Source organism: Channa argus, chromosome 6 (assembly GCF_033026475.1).
Source record: "Channa argus isolate prfri chromosome 6, Channa argus male v1.0, whole genome shotgun sequence".
In the NCBI taxonomy this organism is placed as follows: Eukaryota; Metazoa; Chordata; class Actinopteri; order Anabantiformes; family Channidae; genus Channa; species Channa argus.
Window position 1 is genome coordinate 8,108,170 of NC_090202.1, and position 26,328 is coordinate 8,134,497.

The 26,328-nt window shown below is 40.2% G+C and overlaps 1 protein-coding gene across 1 annotated transcript; it reads right to left on the bottom strand.

The window, feature by feature from the left end:
• Positions 1-511: 511 nt before the first annotated feature.
• Positions 512-23,581, bottom strand: LOC137129224 (vomeronasal type-2 receptor 1-like). Its single transcript, XM_067508161.1, has 9 exons — positions 23,020-23,581; positions 21,370-22,179; positions 5,406-5,536; positions 3,300-3,535; positions 2,934-3,222; positions 2,101-2,850; positions 1,788-2,015; positions 1,560-1,683; positions 512-1,410 (listed from the first exon to the last, which is right to left on the bottom strand). The coding sequence occupies exons 1-9, from the start codon at positions 23,579-23,581 to the stop codon at positions 512-514; spliced, it is 4,029 nt and encodes a 1,342-aa protein (XP_067364262.1).
• Positions 23,582-26,328: the final 2,747 nt, after the last annotated feature.

Consider the following 26,328-nt stretch of genomic DNA (forward strand, 5'->3'; position numbering starts at 1 on the left):
AAAAAATGAAATGTTTCATTTCTTTGAAATTACAGATTACTGTTGCTGAGTTTAGATGCTGAAATAAACTGCTCACAGGGAGGTGTGGTCATTCTTGTTAAACATCACAAAACCCACTAGCTGATGGAATTGTGTCTCTAGCAGAGACACTGCAAAACTACTAACACAGCCTATTGTGACACCAGTAACAGTGGCACTGGAGGCTGGAGGAGAAACCTATAGCGTAGGAGCAGTGACTAATAGAGCAGCTACAGATTAAAATCTATTCCTAAAATTGTTTAGGAAATAAATAATACGTAATTTAGCATACAGGGACTATACAAGAAAGACTGTCAAACACAGAGAAAACGAGAACAGTATCACTCAAAATATGTGTAACAGACAGTTTAACCATTTAATCCTTATAAACTACAATTAATACTGTGAATCATGTAATTACTAACATTTGAGCATTATGAGAATTTGAATGCTTACTTACAGATAACATTTATGTTGTTCTGTTTATTATTGTTCATGTTTTACCCATGAGATGTTTCTTTGTGTTCAGTTCAGGTTTGAGTACAAGTATAAAGCATTTTGGTGCAAATATACATAAAAGTATCCCATAGCTAGAGGCTAAAATAGCAAATATCTCCACAGCCACACTGAACTTCCCAGGAGAGCTGACATATGCTGGAATAAAAGTGATCCACACTGCACAGAAGATCAACATGCTGAAGGTGATAAACTTAGCTTCATTAAAATTATCAGGGAGTTTTCGAGCCAGAAAAGCAAGAATGAAACATAGAATGGCTAGGAGTCCAATATACACTAACACAGCCCAGAACCCTATAGGGGACCCGAGGGCACACTCAAGAATAATCTTCTCTTTATAATGATTCATATTTTTAAAAGGAAAAGGAGGCTTGATTTTCAACCAAATTATACAAGTCAAAACCTGTATGAGAGTTAAAACCAGAACACTGAGTCTCTGCTGTGTTGGTCCAAACCATTTCATCACATTACTGCCTGGAAGTGAAGCCCTGAAGGCCATTAACACCACCATAGTTTTCCCAAGAATACAAGAAATACAGAGGACAAAGGTGATGCCAAATGCTGTGTGTCGCAGCATGCAGGACCACTCAGAGGGTCGGCCGATAAAGGTCAGAGAGCACAGGAAGCACAGAGTCAAGGAGAAGAGCAGCAGGAAGCTAAGCTCAGAGTTGTTGGCCCTGACTAAAGGAGTGTCCTTATTGATCAGAAATATAGTGGCCACACTTAAGGTGAGGACCACACCAAACAAAGTAAAAAACACAAGTACTACCCCCATAACCTCAGTGAAGGAGAGATACTCCACTTTTTTCAGTATACATGCATCTCTGTTTTGATTTGACCAGTATTCTTCAGGACACTTTTTGCATCCATTAGAATCTGTAATAGAAATATTGTTACTATTATTGTCATTTAGATATTTCCTACAACATAAATTTGAGACTGTACCACAGCAGATTTTAATACCATACACAGACTCTGACAAACAAACAGTGTGTGAAAATTCTCATATTTCATGTCTGTAGTACCTGTGGTGTTGCTGATCTCTCCCTCTGCACATGGTATACAATCGTAGCAGCAGACAGGTTTTCCTTTTTGAAGGACTTTGCGAGTTCCTGGACGGCAGCTCCCACTGCACACCGACACAGGCAACTTTGAACCAACAAAAGAGACAAATCATGGGTTAATTGAAACAATCATTTCAGATTAGTGATATTCAGATATTCAAGTTTTTTACTGTTTGTTGACATATTTGCCTCTGTTTTTCCCCCAGGCCACATTATGTCTTCATTCTTGAGGACAAACTTCTGTCCTGGAGGCAAGGACTCATCATAGTACCCAACAGGTTTAAACTGGATTGAGCCATTCGTTCCACGCTGCCAATTCACCACTTCATACTGGGCTACAGTGGCACCAGTGTTGTCAAACCAGACCTGCTCCCCATTTTTAATGGTAAAATTCACCTGCTTTAGAGACTCCACTACCTAAAAACAAGCAGGATAATAATGTGTGTCAACATATCAATTTTCAAAACCAAGGATTTAACATTTGAGTCATCGCATCATCTACCTGCCAGGCCATAACCTTCACAGGCTTATCACAGCCCTGACTGTGTGAGCATTTAAGGATGTGGTGGAGAGAATTGGCCACAGCATAGATGGCTTTGTAAATGTTACTTGACATTCTCAGCTCTGCTACATCGCCATCGTAATCTTTTAACTCAATGAGATCATGGTTTTCTTTACAATTGGCTGCATCTGCCATGTTGTTTGTCTCATTGCACTTAAAGTCTGTCTCCCAGAAATCTTTGATTAAAAACTCCTCCAGGCCACTGATATTAGCCTTTTGCACAGCAAAGCCCAGTGAGCCTCCCAGCACATTGAAACTGGCAGGAGTCACAAGGCTGTCAGCAGTGATCCAGGCCTCCACACCGATGAACTGTCGACCTGTTATATTCTGCAGGGTCAACTGCTCAAGAAGGTTATTCATCTCTACATGAGCCATGAAAGCAACAATGACCCGGGCAGTGCTCTTCTGGATCACTTCTACCACTTTCAACAGTTTCTCTGGCTCTGCCCTGTGAAATTTCTCTCTATATTCCACACATACTCCTTTCTCTTGGGCAGCAGCCAGGAAGATGGCCATGCCGTTGTTGCCATAGTCACTGTCGCTGTTGACTGCACCAACCCAGGTCCAGCCAAAGTGTTTAACCAGCTGAGCAAGAGCACGGCCCTGGTAGACGTCGCTGGCAATGGTTCGAAAGAAAGAAGGAAACTCGTTTCTGCTACTAAGACACTCACAAGTAGCTGAATGACTTATCTGAGAAAACATCAAAGTGGATAAAATAAGGAGAGAATCAAAATAACACAATAAGCACCTTGATACAAACAGCCACTCCTTACCACTGGCATGTTGAAAGGTCCAGTCATGCGTGAAAGAACAATGGTTGAAGAGGATTCTGACTCTCCAATGATAGCATGTACAGCTGACTGACCAGAGCAGCTCTTTCCTACAGTCCAGCCATCACCATTCATTAGGGCCATCACCACACGCATCGAGGATAATGTTGAGGCACAGTTGTCATAAATACGGTATCCAATGGAAATGTTGGGAAGAAGAAAGTCACTCCTGTTTATTTCTTCAATTGCAAAGATCATTGTCTGGGCATATCGAAACTCTCTGAGGTTGACACTGAGACAAAAAGAGCAAAATATAAATTTAAGGATGAGAAATTTCATAAGAAAGTATTAAATGGTACTCAAAATTACCTGGAACATGTGAGACGTGTTGGCTTCTCTGTAAATGAAAGTGGAGGTTGACTGATTTTGCTGTGAATGGAAAAGGCCCCTCCGATCATGACCTCCCCCTCTTTTGATAGTAGAGGAAACTCTGAGCTTCCCAGTATCTGGCAGACAGGAGCTTCATCCTCCACTGCTCCAAATGCCAACAGAAGCCGCATGAACACAAGCCCTGCTGTGACTAGGGACATTTCTCCTCCCAGGTCCTGATGAAAAAGAGGCTTCCCGGTTGTGGTCAAGGCAGACTGTGGCAGTTTATAATGTTATTTGATAGCAGATTTCACTGGCCTCTTATCCAATCAGATATCAGTTAGATATGACAACCCTGATTGGGCCTTGACATGAAATTACTGTATATGTAAAGAAGATCATACTAAAGGCAACAAATATATATTTGTGTGTAAACCCTCTCTTTTGTACTCGTTTTTTTCAACAATCAAGATCTTTGTACGAGGTTAATTAGCATTATTATAAAACAGGAAATATTTTTTTTCCACAGGACATGAAAAATTAAGCCACAAGCTAGTGCATCGCTAATGTAACATTAAGACGTTCTGTAAGTAATTACAGAAGAACAAAGTGTTAATAAATCCTTAATCAGCCATGTGTGGTTTAATATTGTTTTTGAATTTAGAACTTTTAGGTAGATTATGAGTTAACAGAGAATATGTATAGTCTCCTTTCAATATCACAACTCAGCGTAACCAGTTCCAGACTTAAACTACATCTGTTAAAATTTAAGTCTGGAAAGTGAACCCAATAAAATATTTTATTCTCTTTTTTTATATATAATAAGCCAACATAATCATTTAGATGACTCTGAAGTTTTACACAACATACAAGGTTAAGTTACCAGTGTGTATTGCTGCGTTATCTTGCTGTTGCCCATAGATATGATGACTTACTGTTTTAAAGTTGGTTCTACTGAGCTCAGCTTAAGTACCTGTGTTACATTTATCACTTAAATTTCCATTTAAAAAATGTAAATATTTAAATAATAAACTATAATCAATGTAAAATATTCACTTTGGCTATTTAGGTTTTACAATTTTCAATTTGAGGAATATGCAACCGCAAGGGGGCACAAGCCAGTGTCTTCTTGTGCCAGCGCCAAGTCTGGATAAATGCAGAGGGTTGTGTCAGGAAGGGCATACGACGTAAAACACATGCCAAATTAAACATGCGAATCATGACTTTCACACCGAAAATGACTTCCATACAGGATCGGTCGTGCCCTGGTTAAAAACGACCACCACTGGTGCTGTTGACCTACAGGGTACAGGTGGAAATTGGGCTACTGTTGGTCGAAGAAGGAGAGGAGGAAAGCGTGTTCTTAGGCAGAGGAAGAAGAGGAAAGCTAAGAATGTAGGGAAGGCTAGAGAGTTGGTTGACATGATGCAGAGAAGGAAGGTGGACATACTGTGTGTCCAGGAGACCAGGTGGAAAGGTAGCAAGACTAGGAGCTTATGAGCAGGGTTAAAGTTGTTTAACCATGGATCAGATAGGAAGAGAAATGGAGTAGGAGTTATCCTGAAAGAGGAGTTTGTAAGGAACGTTCTAGAGGTGAAAAGAGCATCAGACAAGTTGATGAGTCTGAAGCTGGAAATTGAAGGCATGATGTTCAATGTTGTTAGTGGTTATGCCCCACAGATGGATGTGAGTTAGAAGAGAAGGATGTTTCTCTGTCTTGCTGATTAAACTCACTGTAGACTCTGAGCTGCCTTTTGCAGTGAGAGCAGGGAGCACGTGGAGGGAAATCTAGAGAGTTGGAGGTCTGCTCTGGAAAACAGAAGAATGAAGCTTAGCCGCAGTAAGACAGAAACAGCTCCCTGTCGATCTGTTCACCTCCCGCAAAATAACACAGTGCCCTCTGTGGTTCGCCATGACCGTGCAGGAGTGGATGCCTTCTGTCACCACCCGCGGCCCAGAGCCCTCCTCTATGCTCCCCCCCTATTCCTCTGATCCCACGCCTCTTAGCACTGGTACAGGAAGAGCAACTATTAGTCATTCTAGTGGCTCCAGAGTGCACAAGTGCATCTTGGTTCCTGACAATGATTCAGCTTGTGTCGGACGAACCGTGGAGACTCCCATGGTGCAGATACGCACTCTCACAGTTGGATGGCTTGATCCACCATTTTCTGCTGATAGGCCAGTGCCTGTGGGCTTGGCCCCTGAATGGGAGCATTTGGAGAGCTTAAGGCTCCCACCTGCAGTTATACAGATCATTCAATGGGCAAGGGCTCCATCTACAGCAGCCTCTTATGCAGCAAAATGGTCCGCCTTTCAGCGAGGGTGTTTGGAGAGGAGCATGGACCCAACATCATGTCCTCTATCTCAAATCCTGTCTTTTCTCCAGCTCTTAGTGGAGAGAAATGTTGCCCTATCCATAATTAAAACCTACACTGCTGCTGTAGGTTTTGGAGAGAGATCTGTCTTTGCACATCCTCTGATTAAACACTTTCTACAAGGAGTGAGAGGGCAGCGGCCCATGATGCGTTCAATGACGCCTTAGTGGGATTCACCACTGGTTTTATGTGCTCTCAGGAATCCTCCTTTCGAGCTGATATCTCAGATCTCTCTCAAGTTCCTCTCACTGAAAACAGCACTTCTCTTAGCCCTGATCTCGGCTAAAAGAGAGGGTGATTTGTGCGCGCTTTCAGTCTCTCCCTTATGTCTCATTATTAAAAAAGACAGGAGTTGGGCCATTTTGAGACCGAACCCTACACTCATGCCTAAAATAATAACATCCTCCGTCAAAACTAGAGTTATTACACTAGACGGGTTTTTCCTTCCTCCCCACACGCTCTACCAACATAAGTCTGGCTGCGTGTATTTTGTCATTATACGCATTCTCTCACCATGCGTCTTTCTTGTGCAACTCCTGTGCAGTCTCTGCATCAGGTGCCTGCCTTGTCCTCATCCATTGCTCGAGCTTGGGACTTTTACAGTACGTAATTATCATCCCTGCCTTCTCTCAATAGCATTTAGGTTGTGTGGGTTCATTGTTATCATCCTCTTTTTGCACAGAGGGTTCAATGCAGGAGGATGCAGGATGTTCTACTTTCTGTTCATGGTCACTGTGGTGCATCTGAGCTGGTGTGTTTGGTGCTTTTATGGACTCCGGTCCAGTGGGGCATTGCCCACATCCAGCTTCCCCCTAATCCCAATAGCGACAGCTCTTAAATGGCGAAGCCTATATGAAGTAGAACCTTAGTTATGTATTGTAACCCCAGATTCTAGTTTAGGCGTAGCCCTCTAAGCTGTTGAGCCCACTGCTCCCACCCGAGTCGGCTGTAGTAAAAATGCTGGCTTATTGGGAGCAGAACTCAGGTCACACTGGTATTATATACTTTATGTGTAGAACTGAGGGAGTCAGATTTACTTCAAAAGTAAATCTTCACGACTGCGCATGCGTCCGGGGATAAACCCAATAGCGACAGCTCTTAGAGGGCTACGCCTAAACCCCTACAATCTGGGGTTACAATACATTACCAACATTCTTTAAAAAGTGTACACTATAGTCTCTACAAACTTGCTGTACCTGGATCCAATCAGGACAGAAGATACAGTGGAAGACCAAAGTACACATCTACCCAAGAAAAAAAATACGTATAAGTGACCTCCTTGAAAAACAGATGCCTTGCTACTCCTGATTTGGCTGCATCATTAAGTAAAACAAGAGAAATCAGTGTGCACAGACACTATGCGTAGAAGACTCAGGTCAGCTGGCCTCATAAGCAGAGTTGCTAAGATGAAAACCCTACTAAAATTTGGAATTCACAAGAAGATCTCGCAAAAAGCCAAGATAGACAAACAGTGGACTTTATTTATCAGTCCACTTAGTCCCAGTCATCTAAAGTTTGAGGTGTTTGTATCCAAGCAAAGAATATTGTGATGATCTGGTCCTCAGTTACACTTCCTCCCATTGGACTTTTATTTTGAAGCCCCGCTTCCTGTCCCTAGTCTTTTCCTTCAGCTTTACCATTCGTTATCCCTATTTATTGTTTGCACCTGTTCCCCTCACTATTTATGTCAGCTGTCCAGCTGTCCCCTGCCAGATCCTCATCTCACTCCCAGCCTACATGCTGAACTCTTGGTTTACCTGACCCTAGCAAGCCTGACTCTTGTGAATTGGACTCTGTATTCCAGCAACTTTTGGTTCATTTATCCCCTTAATCTTTTCCAGGTGTTAGTTGGGTTTCCTGGTTTTTAGTTTAGGTTTAGTGGGTTGCATTTTGGTTTCCTTATAATTTGTCTAGTATTCTTTTGGGTTTTTGTTGTAAATTGTTTCTCTGCAATCCTTGGTACCTCAGTATATTTCTTTTGCCTGTCATGATTTTCTTCATACCCTCCTGGAACGATTTCTGTTAATTATTGATTCTTTTACTAACAAACGTGTTTATTAGTTCAGTCCCTCTCACAGTCTCCTCACTTTGGTCCACCTTTGCACTAAATTGTGATAAATATGTGTCAGATACATAGTTCATGAAAAAATTATAGAGGTCTTCTTAAAAACATAAATGAAGCAGGAAAGTGGAAACATGCTGATCTGGGAACGCTTTTGGAATAATAATAAAATTTTATTTTATTTATAAAGCTCTTTACATTTGTTGACAAATCTCAAAGTGCTACACAAGCAGATGAAAAGCCAGAAACACGACGATCTGGGGATGCTTTGGCAATAATAATTAATTTTATTTATAAAGCTCTTTATGTTTGTTGACAAATGCCAAAGTGCTACACAAGCAGATTAAAAGCAAAATTAAAACAACATGTAAAGAATATAAAACATAAAATAACATTAAAAAGTAATGATCACTTTAAAATGCTTTTCTGAACAGCAAAGCATTTAAATGTTTTTTGAAACAGTCCACAGTCTGTGTTGCCCTCAGGTGAGAGCTGATGGAAGTGTCGGCGAGGTTGGGCTCAATCTCACGTAGAGCTGAGTATAGCAGTATAGCAGTGGAAGGAGACTCCATGCTTGAGAATGACATGGCCTAGTGGGAGCATATACTGTAGATGTTGAAAAGGGTCGGCCCAAGAACTGACCCCTGTGGCACCCCACAGATGACTGAATATGACTGAGATTTTGCATCCCCCAGGGCCACATAGTCAGCTCTATTTGTGAGATAGGACCCAAACCACCCCAGAACAGTGCCAGAAAATTCAACGATATGCTGTAGATGATGTAGTATTTTGTGGTCCACTGTATAAAATGCGGCAGTGAGATCCAGAAGAATGAGAAGCGATGGGAAGCCCTGGTCAGCAACCATTAGGAGGTCATTGGTGACTGGGCTGCCTCTGTGATGTGCGGAAGCCGGACTGAAAGGTTTTAAACAGATAGTATCTTTTGAGGTGATCCTGAAGCTGGGCTAAGGCAGCTTTTTTCAGGACCATTGACAGTATTGGAAGGTTGGAAATTTGGACGATAGTTTGCCATAACTTCAGGATCCAGGGAGGGATTTTTTAGATGTGGTGTAATTATTGCAGTTTTCAAAGATGTTGGGACTTTGCCACTCTGGAGGGAGTATTTATGATGCTTGTGATGTGGGGGCTTATGTCTGAGACATTAGCTTTTACCAAGGGAGTGGGGAGAGGGTCCAAGGTGCACGTTTAGGGTCTCATCCTCTGTATGATACCCCAACTTCTTCACTGTAGTGACCAAAAACTGTGACGGACAGCTTTCTGGCCTTGAAGTGGGCAGGTCCAGGGGTGGGGGGTTGGAGACAGACAGTGATGAGGGGATGGTGTCCACCTTAGTGGTGACATGTGCAATGAAACTATTGTACTGCTCCTCTGTATGATTGCTGCCAGTGTGGGTTTGAGATTTGAGTAGATGATTTATTGTTTTGAGTTGCTGGGACTGTTATTGATTATATTTTAGTAATATTGTAATCTGTCAGTGGCAAGTGCTCTGGACTAGGTTTTTTTTTTTTTATGTTCCCGGTAGGTTATTTTAAGGACGGTTAAGTTGGTTGAAACAAAGCGCCGCTCGAGGGGGCGCATAGCTGTTTTCATCTGTAGGAACTTGTAAACCACGGTGAAGATTTGGAGAAAGTGACCACTTGTGATCTAACAGGAGCTCGGGCCTCAGGGATATTCTGGAGGTCATTGTTGTGGTAGTCAAGTAATTAACTGACTGAGGAGAGTTGTGGGACAATGGAGAGATTTTGGATGTCAGCATTTAAATCAGAGAAGTTTTTTTCTCCGATTTCTGAAATGGATGCAGCATTGTGGGTGGGAAAATTATGTATATGAAGGGAAGTCAATCGAAATGATTTCGTGGTCAGCGACACCAAGGTCGAACACTTGGAGGTCAGAGGTGGTATAGAGTGACTAAGGATGTGGCCCTTACTATGAGTGGGGACATCAACTTTCTGCTTTAGGTTTAAGAAGTCCAACAGTTCTAAGAACTCAGCAGCAAAATGATTAGAGGGTGTGTCCACATGGATGTTCAAGTCTCTAAATATCAGCACGCTGGATGATGATGTGCAGAAAGTTAAAAGAAGTTCAGACATTTCTGTGATGAAACTCGGATGTTGCTTTGGTGGCCGGTAAATGAGAAGAATTGTTATAGAGAGATGTTTGCATTTAATTGGCAGACATTCAAAGGTAGACAGTTTAGGAAGAGGGAGGGGTGACAGTTTCAAATCTTCACGGTGGATTATGCTAAGACCCCACTGCAAACAGTGGTGCATTTTTTCTAGGTAGGTATATTCAGGGGGGCAGGACTCATTCCAAACTGAGTAGGGCTCAGGTTTATGCCAGGTCTCAGTCAGACAGATGATATCAGTCCCATTCTCCAAAATGTGATTATGGATCAAACAGGATTTATTTGATAGAGAATTGACATTAAAAAATTCAACTTTAGTGTTTAGTGTAGTATTACTTGGAATTTAAGAGTGGGAAATCTACATCACGTGCAAGGCATCCTCAATCAGCATGGATACTGGTCCATACTGAAGATGCATGACATTCTCTCTGGGCAATGAGTACTTGGGGATAACTGCAGTTGTTTGCATCACAAAGACCCCAAGCATTCTTTCTGGTTACATGGACAACCAGGTCAACCAGGCCAACTAGCACAGCAGAACTCTGGGAGACTCTGCATAAGGCCTGGGAGAAAATCACACCTTAATTTCCGAGAACTGATGAGGAAAATGCCACAGTTTTTGTCAGGCGGTTTTTGCTGCCATGGGCAGTTTTTTTAATGAAAAGTTCAAGATGAAAACTTTATTTGACTATTATTCTGTACTCAAAAATGCTTGTGAGTACAATACATTTTTGTGGGTTTTGTGATCCATTTACAACTATTAGTTTGAATACAACGAGCAAAAGTTTAAAACCCTCTCATCCCACAGCGTCGGGTAATGGCGCTTGCTATAGCGTTAAATTGCACTGCTTTTTACGTCCATTGGCGTATCATATCGACGCCATAGGTAATCTTTGGCGTTACTAATGGACACTCTAGGAGCGCCATTATTTGAAATTGTGGGAACAACGGTGTCTGATATTAATGCTATGGATACACTTTAAGGTCATTATGCCCCAGGAGCACCACCATTTGATGTCACGAACTTTATATACACACAAAAACAGGCTTTCAAAGAACAACTTTAGCGTAAGGTTACATTAAAATACAACATTGTTTAGGGTCAGGCACAGTATTCGGGGTAAGTCTAGGGTACAAGATAAATTACATAAAAACAAAAAGCTACAAACAGTGACAACGACACATATGTGCCTTCTTATCATAACCACGTGTGCCACATTGTGTTACGATAATCTTGCGGAAACAACCTATGTCTATTTGTACCATCCACTACCCTGTACACATCCCTGTGAGACTTCTCCCCTCGAAATACTACTTCATTGGTTTAGGTGTCAAATGTTGAAGCGTTTGGGTTTCCATTGTAATACACTGAAAGTTCAGAGGGTCCCGACGCAAACTGGTACATTAAGGATAAACCACGTGATGCATGTGTGCTCTTAGTGCGTTAACCGGACTTTTAAAATAGTTTAGTTCAGTGCTGTCATAAACTGCTGTGAATAAACTTTTTTCTTCTGTCCAAAATCACTAATACCCAATTAAACTATATAAATTAAATCTGTGTGTTTATGCAAATAACTAAGTGAAGTTGTCTTTTGTTACATTTGTTTCTTTGTTATGATACATTTTTTGCCACTTTTACATATTTCTGCATTTGGATAAAGACGATAAGGAAATTAAAGGTTAACTTTTGACAGCTGTTGAAATAAACACACCTGATTTAATAAGGCATTGAGCCATGTGATATTTAATTTGCTGTTATTGTTATTTTTCAGCCAAACAATTGTTTACTAGCGATCTGATATGCCTCTTGGCTGTGTTTTAATTAAAATTAAATTGTTGTTTGTAGAGATGCATATTAATTTATGGAACTCTCAGATCTCAAGGGACCCTGATTTAATAGGGACACATGTGGTGAACATGTGTTTGTGCCTTGGGTCATCCAACGATTTTGATTTCAGACTCCTCCTAATACCAAGCACTCAAACAAACTCCCGGTAGAGTTCACAGTTGTTTCTTTCAGCTTACAGTGGAAACTTTGCTTCAGGGATGTTGCATCATGATTCCCTTGAGAGCTCTAGTGGAGAACTTCAGGTTTTTGCCCTAGGGCCTTTTTGTTTAGCCATGACAGTACCTTTTGAGCTCAACAAACTTCAAGAAAGAATGAAAAGAAAAAAAAAGAATATACTTTTCAATGCTTTTGTTTTTAAAACCTGGGGAGGGGAGCATGTTGGTGAAATACTGATCTCAGATACCAAAACCAAAACAAACAAGGAAGAAAGAACCCAGTCATTTGGCCTTGGTCTTTGCCTTTTCTCCCTGTGTAGCCTGTTTTCCTTTTAACAGAGCATGGGCATGTTAAATACTTTATATACTCTATATTCATCATATTTCAGCAACCTCAACGAATTACCTCTATTCACTTTAGTGCATCAGTCTGCAACCTGGTTTAGCTTATTTACCTGTGCTGTGAAGGAATAAAAACACATTAGCTAGACATACAAGTCCACGTTGTAATTGGATGTCTGTATGAGTATTGTTGAAAACACGATTAATTTAGAAAATTGTCAAAGTTACCCTTTATTGGGGGATCTGTCTCTCTATAGTGTACCAACATGACATGGCCAAAATTATCCAGTTCTTGAACATTACATTTCTATGTCACTGCTGAGCATCTTTTTCTGGGAAGGCTGTCTGGGTACTCACAGTCCAGTTTATCCCAAATATGGTTGGAAGGAAATAAGTCAAGGCTGTGTGCAGGCCCATCAAGTGCAGTGGCTGGCTTGTGGAAAAAGGGAATTTATTTTTATGTACATACTAAATAGTATTAAAGGTTTAGCTCCATACCAGTCCAGTTATTCTATAAAGTTAATTTAATTTTCCCAATAACTGTATTGTACTTTATGACTGTATAAACAATAGAACATGCACGTGAAGTTATTTGTGTTTTTACAAATAGTTACAAAGTAGTTTTGAATGATTTTAGAGTTTTCTATTATTTTATGATATGCATCATTTTTTGGGATTCCTTGGATAAGAAAGTTTAAAGTTACACTTTTGGTAACTGCGCAAAATAAACAACCCAGCATACTTGATTTAATAAAGCATTTGGCTACTGTGATGTTTTATTTGCTTTTATTGTTATTTTTCAGGCAAAGAATGTTTAGTAGGAAGCTCTTATCTCTCTTAGGTGTGTTTTAAATCAAATGAAAGTCTTTGTAGAAATGCATGTTAGTTTATGTGACTCTTTACATCTGTGCAGGGAATCTGTCTTTTAGGATCTGATTTAATAGGGGCATGTGTTAATGTGCAATGAATGTAGCTGAAAGATGTTTAGTGCTGTCAGAAGTTTTAAATGGTTGGGGATTATTTCACCATACATGTGAACTCGCTTTTAGTTTTAACACTTGGATAAGGGAAATAAAAGTTTCACTTCAACAAACAACTCAACCCAATGGAATGAGCAAGGCATTGAGCCATGTGATATTTAATTTCCTGTTATTGTTATTTTCAGCCAAATAAATATTTAGTGGAGAGCTGATATGTCTCTTAGGTGTGTTTTAATTGAAAACAAATTGTTGTATGTGTGGTAGTAGAGATGCATGTTAGTTTATGAAACTCTTTACATCTCTCCGGGGAAACTGATTTAATAGGAACACATGGATTGAAGTACAGATGCTTTGGGTCTTCAGACTCATCCTAATCACAAACAAACTAACAAAGTCCCTCTAGATTTCTTCTCTACACCTCTTCTTTAGCTTGCTCCCCTCAGGGCTGTTGCCTCATGAGCCTCTTGAGAGCTCTACTGGAGAACTTGAGGCCTGTGCCCAGGAGCCTTGTATCCGGCCTTGATGTTACCTTTTGAACTTGGCAAACTTATTGAAAGAAGAATGGAAATAAAAAGACAAACATAAAGAAATGAAAAAAGATATTGAATTTTAAGTTTCTATGATTTTGCTTGTAAAAGCTAGAAAAAGAAAATCAAATCTGCATGTCTGAAGACACCTAGTTAGATGTCATGTTGGATTGGTTTGTATAGCGAACCACACAGTTTAGATCTGACAATAATATACCAATGAATAGCAAATAAAAACATTAATGTTACAATACATGTCATAACCACGTCATGAAAATGGATTGCCAGAAATCTACAGTTCTTCCTTTGAAATGAGATATTATTGAAATGTGGGGCACAACTATGCAAAAGGGTCCTTCAGGTACAGTATTTCATAATTATAAGTATACATTTATGGATTTTGGTTTGTCCCTTGAGGGTTCACCATAGCAGAATGTGTTCCGCACATTGATTTGGGGTTTTCATGCCGTATTATATTTTAATTATTTCATTATCTTTATCTTTTTTCAGGCACAACACAGTCTAGGGCCACAGACAATACATCAATCACCTTATTACATCTTTCTGGACTGAGTGAGGAAGAACAAGCAAACTCTACACAGAAAGGCCACAGTCAGCAGGCAGATTGGATCCAGGGACTTTCTCCTAAAAAACTGTTCAATGGCAAAAAGGGGATGGATCAGAACCCAATAAAATGGCACCATTATTAAAATCTTCAAAAGCATAGTTTAAGTTTTGATAACTCCTCAAAGTTTTCATTTGTAAAAACAATATTTAAGGGTATAAATGGCCTTTTCCCATATGTCGCCTGTCAGTTGATACAAAAAATGAGGGTATGAAGACAAGAGGGCCTGTAAGTGGGAACTGTAGCGTTCAGAGGTGCGTAACTACTTTGACTCAGGTGTCTTTTTCAGTAAAAGTATGGAAAACAGTACCTTTACATTTAAAATCACAATCAGAACTTTTAGTTTTGACTGCAATGGTTGAAACAGCAACAGCAGTGTCAACCCTGAACATTATATTTTTTTATTGTGCGCAGCGTATGTGGACATATAGTTTCCATATCACGACGATCATATCAGGACTGATGGACACGGTTGTGTGCAATGTACTGTATACACACAGATAAACATGTAGTTTTTATGTGTTATCTGTTTTCATCTAAAAGCTGATGAATGAATTGTTTCCACATATTGAAGTTGTACATGGTGCTTTCACAAATGATCATAGTTTTAAATGTTTTTTTTATTGTTTACCATTGAATAAGGGAATTAAAAGTTACACTTTTGACTAATAATGAAAAAACAACAACAACAACAAAAAAAACCAAATCAACCCACTTAATTTAATAAGGCATTGAGCCATGTGACATTTAATTAGCTGTTATTGTTATTTTTCAGCCATAGGAATGTTTAGAAGGGGACTGACATGTCTCTTAGGTCTTTTTTAATTAAAATAAAATTGTTGTTTGTGTGTTTGTACAGATCCATATTAGTTTATGTTACTCTTTGCAGTTCTGCAGGGAATCTGCCGTTTGGGGTCTGATTTAATAGAAGCATGAGTTGAATTGCAGGTACCTTGGGTCAGACCATGATTACAGACTCTTCACAATCACAAGCACATGAACAAACTAACAAACTCCCTCTAGAGTTCACTTATTCCTTTCAGTTTACGCTGGAAACTTCCCTTCACACCTGTGGCCTCTCAATGCCCTCGAGACTGGGGAAACTGAGGAGAGGGCCTTGGGGGCCTTGTTTTTGGTCATGACATTACCTTTTGAACTCAACAAACTTCAAGGAACAAAGTTTAGATAAAGGAATTAAATGTTAATGTCTTAAGACATCTAGTTAGATGTCAAATGAGATCAATTTCTAAAACAGATTATACAGTTTAGCTTTGACAGTAACATCACAACAATAACAAATAATAGAAAAATATGTTGTGACACTGTCAAAGTGTTGTCTGCATTGACAAAATTCTACACATATACAAATACATTTAAATGATGTGAGGCTGTTTTTTTATCACAATATCCATGAAGTCTTCTTCCAAACCTAATTGTGGTACAATGACCAGAAGATAAAAGAATAAAATGTAATATTACCCTACAATGTCAATATTAGTGTAAAGTACAAAAGTAAATGCTGTGTGCACTCAGACACAATCATGCAGGCTCTGACTATGAGCAGACCTATACCATGTACAATGTGGCCATCTCCTGGCAACATTATGAAATAGCAGAAAATCTGTGAGGGGGAATCAGATGTTGATGCTACAGTTGATGATGATGAAGATGATAATAATGAAAATAATTCCATAAATATATTGATGAATACATACATAAATTAAGTATACAAATTTTAATCAGCATTTAAGATAAGAAGTGTCGAGCATAAATCTGATTAAATCAAAATTATATTGTATATTGTTCTGTATTTTGTACAATGCTAAAATAAATTCTAAAATATATTCAGAAGCAATATGTGTTTGGGGAGATTTGGGTTTCTACCAGATATGTTTGCCCTGTGCAGCCTTAGATTGAAATTAAAATGCTCAGGATTTTGACTCTACATCATTACGTCATGGCTTTATGATCATCAGAAATATGAAGAAAATAAAAATCACTGTGATTCACCACACACATGCTTTGATTGACAAAGCACTGCAGAAACAGGGCTGAGGTCATCTTTTTACTCTCCCTAGTGTTGGTGGACACCTGAAGAGGCCCACAAGTAAGATGGTTTCTTGCTATATGTGACATTTTGCAGAGACCTGTTGATGATTTTGGAACGACCTTCAGAAAGTGCTAAACAGACTGATTCCTCTCTGTGAAGTAAGTAAGGATATAACAACATATGTGAGGTGTTTTGTTATCAAAGACCATGACCATAGACCATTCAGAGCAGTTTGCACCGCATGACATTTATGTTATGCCACACAGACATATTAAATTATGTCCAAAGTGAGGATGGATGAACATCCAAAGTCTGTTGGGTGAGTGTACATGTCATCACTAAATTTAAGTTTCTTTTACACATTAGAGGTAAAACTGAGCAAAGCCATCAGAGGTTTTCGAGCAAGCTTATATTCATTAAAGATGTGATAAGGAATCAAGGTTACTCAAGCAAGAAATATAACACTGACCTTAAGGCAGTAAATAAAAATGTACAGAACTTCTACTTTATTTTTTGGATACAAGCTTTTTTGAAAAAGGCCTTTTCTTTGTTCCAAATTATGACACACAATGTTTGTTTTGCACATGCTTTGTCACATTACATCACATTTATTTGTCACTCTCAAACAGGCTCTGACATGCCAGATTTGTCACAGTGAGCTGAACAATATTCTCTCCAATGTCAAACCAATTAGTGTAGCTGGCACTGAATAATGATTGTGCTGTATTCCTGCTAATGAACATGAGTGTCTTGTTTTGAAAGAGGAGACATTACCTTTCATTAAAACTCAATATTAATTAATTTCCAACACGACACCTGCTGAGCTCCTGTTTCATAGCCTCAGGGCAGAGATGTCAGCTGTGCTGTTGGAAACAACTGCCTGTCTTTGCTTGCTCCAAAGGCCTCTCGTTCCCCCCCTCAAACCACCCGAGTAAAAGGTAAATTGTCAGGTTGAGGTCGACGCCTTGATTCCACTTCCCTCTCATGATATATACAACAACCTTAACTACTTCCCAAGTGTGTCTGTTACGCTTCAGCGCATGTTGTTTTTCATGACGGATTAAAAGTAAACTAAGACATTATTTTCCTAAAAAAGTCAATGTAGGCCAGCCTTCAATATCCAGGTTTTTATCCTCAACTTAGTTTGTGTGTCAAACTTTTTAAACTGAACATCAAAATAAAGAATCTTGATGAGATTCTTTTCATCGTCATTCTTTATTAATATTGTAGGTAAATGATGTAGGAAAATTCTAAATTCTCTGGGATGGCAACTTGAGTCCTTAAAGAAGGTTGTGCTTGTTTTTTTTTGGGAAACTGCTAACTTTACCACAGAGTATGAACAACAATGGATGATATCAATAATTAAACATTTGTTTATGTAGCCGGTAAAGCTTGATCAGGCAAATACTGGTCTTCTTTATGTTTAGACATTACCTATTAAATAGGGATTAGGAAGTAGTCAACGGAGGAAAACTTAAGAATTCAAAACTCACATTTTGAATTTTCAAATCTAACCTTCAAAATCCTGCCCTGAAGGTTTAATTATGATAATTTATAATCAGCATCCCTCATTTGCTCGTGGCAAGATACTTTGACATTTACTCAACTACATCTAAGAGCAAATATCTGTACTTTTTACTCCACTAAATTTCTTATGAACGTTGCACTACACATTACAATCAGGTTTGGGTCATTTTGCACATTTCATAATTAACCACTTCATCATTTTTTTTTGTTAAAACAAGTCACAAGTGACACAGAATCACTTAATAAAAAACTTATTTGACATATTACAGGAGGCCACACATCTAAAGTGAAAACTTAGCTGATGGTCTGTTTCGTAAACATAAACCATTGTAAAATGTGCCTTCAAATAGGATGATTTTGACGGTGTCAAGGTCGATCAATAATGCGAAGTCGATCGATCAACAATATCATGAGCAGCACTCCGAACGTTTTCTTAACTGAATTTGGCTTTGCCTCCCTCTCCGTCTTGGTGCCATCCGCTGGGACACCTGGGACAAAGCTGGTCCCCGATGATTCACACATTCGCATGATTGATTGACCGAAGCTATTTATTTTTTTGTTCTCCTCTCCTTCTGAAGAAAGCAGCTACATGAACTTAGTGGGGTTATGACCATCCACTTCAATCAGGTGCAAAATATTGTCACAAGAGAACCACATACATTTACTCTTATATTTTGTTCTGGTTAACTGATTTCTGAGGCTCTTTTTTGCAGTGCATCCTGAGCTTATTCCCAGCTCTCTGGACATTTTCTCAGTACTTGTATCAGTGTTTTATTTTTGACATCACAGAGCTGTTAGATCATTACTGTCACCATGTATTATTGTTACAACATAAGTAGTTTAGAAATAAACCTTAAAAAAGCACCAAATCATAGCTAAAACAGCCTCAACCCATCATTTATGTGTATTAACATTAATTAGTTAATTTAATCTGTCCTGGGATTGTGACAGAGTAGACTCCAATAATATTGGAAACATAATTTTGCTAACTTACTATACTGTCCTCACAAAGAGTGGAACTTGTTCTATGCTAGACAGTTAGCTAACATGGTGAGTGTGAAGTCCTCCAATAAGCACAAGGCGTAACTTTTCTTGAATCTTTTTTATTGAAGGCTCACTCTTCGTTTCTCTTGCTTTACTTTACTCACTTATTCACTGTAAAAGGACAAATAATGTCCAAGGCTACAACGTTATCAGAAATTTAGCGGCAGGCGATCAATAACGCTCTCTCCTCTACCGTGCTTCAGTAACTCCTAGGGGAATTCCAGCCTCTAAACTTACTACTACTAGCTGACCAGAGGGGGGCGCTGCTGCTCCCAAAACGCTGTACACAAAGCTATGGAAAGGTTTTTTAGCAGTTATAAATGCACTCAAACAGAGGGCAGAACACTCCCCGCCTGGTACAATGTAATTGTACCACTAGAACTTATTAACCTTACACAAATACAATAATGCAGAAGTCTAATTTACTTTCCTTCAGACAAAAGAACAACCATCTCTGAGATTGGCCTCAGAAACACTTTCACAACTCCGTCTTTTACTGTTCTTACTTCTGCTTTGCGAATCTTGCTGTCACTACTGAGGAATGGTTTTGTGACAAGTCCAACAGGCCAGTCATTCCTGTGAGCCTGACTGTCCTTGAGCAATACAACATCTCCTTCTTTAATGTTGGGTTTATCTTCTGTCCATTTTCTGCGGCTCTGAAGAGTGGCCAGATATTCTCCTCTCCATCTCTTCCAGAAAGTGTCTGCAAGACATTGAACGTGCTTCCATTGGTTAGTATAGAGTTTTGCTGGTTCAAAGTTGCCGGAAGGTGCTGACAGAGCACTTGTCTTCTGAGTTAGGATCAGTGCTGGTGTAAGAACAACTGGCATGTCTGGGTCAGTGGACACTGGTACCAGTGGTCTAACATTCATTATCGCCATAACCTCAGCCATGAAAGTGCTCAATGCTTCATGTGTGAGTCGAGCATGTGGCGACTGAAGAAGCATTGCATCCAAGATTCTTCTTGCAACTCCAATAAGCCGTTCCCATGAACCACCCATGTGTGAGGAATGTGGAGGATTGAAGTGCCATGTGCAACCTTTCTCTTGAAGATAATTGTTTAGTATCACATCATTGTGATCTATTTTCAACTCTTTACAGGCACCAATGAAATTTGTGCCTCTATCTGACCGCAGAAGTTTTGCAGGTCCACGAACACAGAAGAACCTTCTTAGTGCATTTATGAAGCTGGATGTGGACATGGATTCAACAAGTTCAATGTGTACAGCTCTTGTTGACATACATGTGAAAAGCACCGCCCACCTTTTGCTGTCTGCACTTCCTCCTCTAGTTCGACGTGTCATCACCATCCATGGACCGAAGATGTCAAGGCCTACGTTAGTGAAGGGTGGCATTGGTGAGAGCTTGTCAACAGGCAAATCTGCCATCTTTTGGATTTGTAGTGTTCCTCTAAGCTTACGGCAGACGACACATTTGTAGATAACGGATGAGACCAGACGTTTACTCCCAGTGATCCAGAATCCTGCTGCTCTGATTGCTCCCTCCGTGATATGTTGTCCCTGATGTGCTACTTTCTCATGGTAGTACCTTATTAAGAGAGTAGCAATGTGGTGGGTGCTTGGAATTATAAGTGGATGCTTTTCTTCTTTTGTCAGACTTGCAGGTGCCAGACGACCACCAACTCTGAGTAATCCATCTTCATCAATGATGGGGTTCAGTTTTCTGAGTAGGCTTTGTTTTCATTCTGCACAATAAGAATGATCGCAACTTGTGCTTGAGAAAGTTCGTTTGAGGTGCTTCTTTCCATGTAACGTCTCCAGCCATGGTGTTTTGCCTGACCTGAGGTCTTGAATGATTTTGCAACACGAATAAGTGATGCTATGGTGCGACACAGAGTCATCCAATGAGAAAATCTTTCAAAACGGTGGGACCTTAACTTGAATTCTGAGGTTTTGGAGATCAGAGTTGTAACATCAGGTCGTATTTCTACATCTTCTTCAGGCTGTATGAGATTGAAGACATCAGACTGCGGTAGCTCTGAGTTGCGTTGTGTTAAGAATGATGGTCCAGACAACCAGTTTGTGTGTTGAAATTCAGATGTATTAATAAGTCTGGTGGCATGGTCTGCAGGGTTATTCTCTGTAGAGATGAAGTGCCAATGCTCAGGTAGTGTAGATTTGCGAATTCGAGCCACTCGGTTAGCAACGTATGTGTAAAACCTTCTGGTGGTGTTGTATATGTAACCCAGGACTATTTTGCTGTCAGTGAAAAGGTTTACAGCATCCAGATTAATGTCCATCTCATCTCTGACTAGCTCATATACTTCCACAGCCAAAACTGCAGCACATAATTCTAGTCGTGGGACAGTGTGTGCAGGCCGTGGGGCTAATTTTGATTTGCCCATGATAAATCCAACGTAGCACTGACCGTCACTGTCAGTGACTTTCAGGTAGGCAACAGCTCCGATTGCAATTGTGGATGCATCTGAGAAGAGGCAAAGCTCCCTTCTCTGCGCAGAAGACTGAGACAATGGAACGTAGCATCTTGCTATCTGGAGATGTTGTAGATCTTTCAAAGAGTTTTTCCACCTATTCCATTCCTCTGCCTTATTAGGAGGAAGTGGTTCATCCCAGTCATTGCTCTCGGTTGAGAGTTCTCGAAGTAGGGCTTTTCCTTGCATAGTTATAGGAGCCACAAATCCTAGAGGGTCATACACACTATTTACAGTGGACAAAACACCTCTCTTGGTGTATGGCCTATCTTCTTGGGACACTTGGAATGTGAAACAGTCTGTTTCCAGGTTCCACAGGACTCCAAGACTGCGCTGTAGGGGGAGATCATCTAATCTGAGGTCTAAATCTTTCAAGTCTTTGGCCCGCTCATCAGCTGGAAAGGCTTTCATTACCTCGTGGCTGTTCGATGCTATTTTGTGTAGCTTCAGGTTGGACTCTGCTAACATCTTTTGAGCTTTCTTCAAGATGTCAACAGCCTCTTCCTCAGTGGGAGCAGATGCAAGTCCATCATCAACATAAAAATTTCTCACAACGAACTGCTTGGCATCAAAGCCGTGTTCTCTCTCACCTTCTCCAGCAGCACGCCTCATACAATAAATAGCCACAGCTGGTGATGGGCTATTTCCAAATACATGAACTTTCATTCTGTAGTCCCTCACATTCTTGCTGAGGTCATTGTCTTCATACCACAGAAACCTAAGGTAGTCTCTGTGGTCTTCTCGTACTACAAAACAATAAAACATTTGTTGAACATCAGCTATGAATGCTACAGGCTCTTTTCTGAACCGTAGAAGAACCCCTAAAAGTGTGTTGTTTAAATCAGGACCACTTAGTAATACTTTGTTCAATAAGACTCCTGCATATTCTGCACTTGAATCAAATACCGCTCTCAACTGATCAGGTTTCTGGGGGTGGTACACACCGAATGATGGCAAGTACCAATGTTCTTTATGTTTTTCCAGAAGAGGTGCAGGCTCTGCATGATTATTGTCAATCATTTTCTGCATGAACTCAATGTACTGTCTTTTCATTTCAGGTTTCTTGTCAAGTGTTTTCCTAAGAGAACTAAGACGCTTTATTGCTTGCTCCCTGTTACTTGGAAGGTGCTGTCTGGGGGAGCGAAATGGTAATGGTGCCACCCAGCTGTTTGCTTGATCTTGATAAACTTCTCTATTCATTATTTCAAGGAAGGTTTGATCATCCACTGACAGTGCCAGCTTGTCGTCATCCCTTGTTTTGTCAAATACTGCATATCCCAGTGTGTCTGTACACCCACTAATGCATCCATCCTGAGTACACAAACCTGGAGAACAACTACGATGTGTTGATTTAACATGGAATGTCTCCTTCACCTGAATTCTGTTTGTGCATGGACTGAGAAAAGATGTACGACCATTGCTGAGGACATGCGTTTTTAAGACACAGACACTTGATGGCCTATGTGTTGTTCCCAGGCATTGATCACCCACGATAACCCACCCCAAGTCTAGCCTTTGTGCGTAAGGAGCACTGTGGGGTCCATTGATTTGCTCCCTCACTTTGTGCACTTGAAGGATGTCTCTACCCAAGAGCAAAAGGATGGGAGCGTTTGGATCCACAGGAGGTATCTTGTCTGCAACTCGCTGTAAGTGTGGATGCTGATTTGCCACCTCAGGAAGTGGGATCTCTTCCCGGTCATCAGGAATCATGTCACACTCAATTAAGTTTGGAAGTGGAAGCCTTATTTTGCCATCTACTGACTCAATCATAAAGTTTGCAGCCCTTCTGCCTGCAGTTTTGGTTATCCCCGTGCAGGTTTTAAGCGTGTATGGGTCTGCTGCTGTTTTGATGTTGAAAAGATGAAAAAACTGAGATTTGGCAAGTGACTTGTTACTCTGCTCATCCAGCACTGCATACATTTTTCTAGCATTTTCTCTTTGTCCATTGGGATATACTATCACCGGGCTGATTTTGGAGCAGGAGTACTGCCTCTTTGCATTAGCACAAATCTCTGTACATTTAGATGTAACCGGGGTAGAAGACATTTCACTCACCTCCCCGCCATCATCTTTATCATCTTCTGGGTTGTCTTTCATAGGAGGACCAGGATGTAGTGCTGAGATGTGTTTTTCACTGTCACATTCCATACACTTAACTGCTACTCTGCAGTCTTTTGCCACATGCTCTGTTGACCCACAACACCTGTAACAAATGTGTTTCTCCTTAAGGAATGACTTCCGTTCTTCAATAGGCTTAGCTCTAAAGCTCCTGCATTTCTTGAGAGGGTGGGGCTTTTTATGTATAGGACATTGCTTATCAGGGCTTTCTATTGTCTTTTTAGTCAAAATACTTTGCAGGATTGAAGGCTCTTTTTGAACATCTGTTTTGTGTACATTTATAGAGGTTCTGTTTCCACTTTTTGTGTATTTCTCATATTTTGAGCTCTGGTTGGTGAGTGTTGTTAGAGCAAAACTGGGGTCGTTCCTTACTTTTGCCTGTTGTCTTACAAAGCTGGAGAAACAACTGAAAGGGGGAAATGCAACTCCATATTCTTCCTTATACTTGGATCCCACAACAATCCATTTCTCCTGTAAACTGTAGGGTAACTTCCCAACAATTGGATTTACTCCACGAGCTGTGTCCAAGTATGACAAACCTGTCAGATATCCACCCACTTTTGCACACTCTATTTCCTGAAGAATATCACCAAGCTCTCTGAGCTTGACATTGTCCTTGTTGGTAAGTTTGGGAAAGTCTTCCACTTTTTTCAGCAGTGCATGTTCAACTACTTCTGGTGAACCATAACATTCCTCTAATCTCTGCCAAACTAGGATGAGTGCTGCTGTGGGGTTGAACACATGCACAGATCGAATTCTCTTTGCCTGTTCTGAGGATTCTACACCAAGCCATTTTATCATTAAATCTAACTCTTCTCTAGCTGAAAGGTTGAGGTCTTTAGAAACACTTTGAAATGATGCCTTCCATGACCAGTAAGGTTCTGGCTTGTCATCAAATGTAAGAAGCCCTGAACTTAACATTTCTCGTCGAATTAGATATTTTGTGATGTCTTGCACCCCTTGAGATGAAGACTGGTTTAGTGGATAAAATGGCTGTCCTGCTGATTTTGAGGATAATAATTTGTATTCAGAGTCCTTATTTGTTTCCTCTTGTTTCACATTTGCTCTTCCTTTTTCCACCACCTGGATTTTGTTATCATTAGGAATGGCTGTTTCATAAGCCTCTCTTGCTTTTTTGTGGCATTGTTGTGTATCAATCTTGAATGGGGTTTCCTCAGAGCATGCTTTAGAGTGTTGCCAGACATATTCCGAGGTGCGCTCAGCTGTACTAATGGGTAAGTCTAATAAGTGTTGACTAATTTCACTCTTATTAGATATGTCATCTCCTTCATAGGCAGCAGCTTCAGCTGTTGCAGCAGCAATGGCTCTCTGGCTTTGTAGAATGTGAAGACTGGCTTCCAGATCAGCTTTTTGCTTTATAATATCGGCTTCTTGTTCCGCATATGTAAGTTGGGCGCGTGCAGCTTCTGCTTTAGCACGAGCTCTTAATGCTGAGGAACTAGCTGAGGAGACTCGACTTGACTGCCTTGAAGAACGGGAATGAACTGACCAAGCAAGGATATCAGCACCTTGGCTAGGTTCTTGCTGCTTGTGAACTTTCTCGTCCTTCTGTTGAGGAGCTGGCTTATATTGCTTGCCTGAGCGTAGACTCATTTTACGGCTTATTATCTTGTTAAGTTGTGCCCGCTGTGCAGTTGTCCTTTTACTATACTGTCCTCACAAAGAGTGGAACTTGTTCTATGCTAGACAGTTAGCTAACATGGTGAGTGTGAAGTCCTCCAATAAGCACAAGGCGTAACTTTTCTTGAATCTTTTTTATTGAAGGCTCACTCTTCGTTTCTCTTGCTTTACTTTACTCACTTATTCACTGTAAAAGGACAAATAATGTCCGAGGCTACAACGTTATCAGAAATTTAGCGGCAGGCGATCAATAACGCTCTCTCCTCTACCGTGCTTCAGTAACTCCTAGGGGAATTCCAGCCTCTAAACTTACTACTACTAGCTGACCAGAGGGGGGCGCTGCTGCTCCCAAAACACTGTACACAAAGCTATGGAAAGGTTTTTTAGCAGTTATAAATGCACTCAAACAGAGGGCAGAACACTTACACTGAATGCCACATATTGTAGTCTGACCATTATTGCTTCTAAAATACATGCTACTCCCTCTCCCGACATATATATTGTGTATTTAATTACTCCTACATATCTCTTTCATAAATGAAGGACAAAAAAAACCAGGTCATTCTCATTTCACATAAAAACATGGCAAATCTAATCAAAATGAACACGGCTCTTTTCAATGCGAGGTCCCTACTAAAACCTAACCTTTTAATAAAAAAAGATTTTATTTTAGATGACAAACTACACAGTATGCTTTGTAATTTTGCATTGTAATTGTTGAGTTGATCTGTTTTGTTTTGATGGGTTATATGTTTGGTGTTTGTAATGTTTTTAGGACCAGGGTCTGTTTTCCCTGTATTTACTTTGTACTATATGGTGTTGGGGAGGTAGAGTGTGACATCTGTGCAAGAAAGTAGAGTCAGGTTTGCGTCATTAGGCTCTGAGCAGTGTGAGTTGAAGCAGATGAAATAGACTGTGTTAAATAGAATATAGAGAGATGCAAGCAAAACTATAGTCACTCTGTGGTGGTTGCAGTAGATGAGATATTACTTTATAGGTTTTCCAGTGCCAAATAAACATCCCCTCCCATTTATATGCATGGATGCTGCGACATTACCAAACACAGCCCCAAGATTCCTGTATTTACAGGCTACAGGCCCCCAAGCACAGTTATTTGATTAAGGATCCAACCTTTT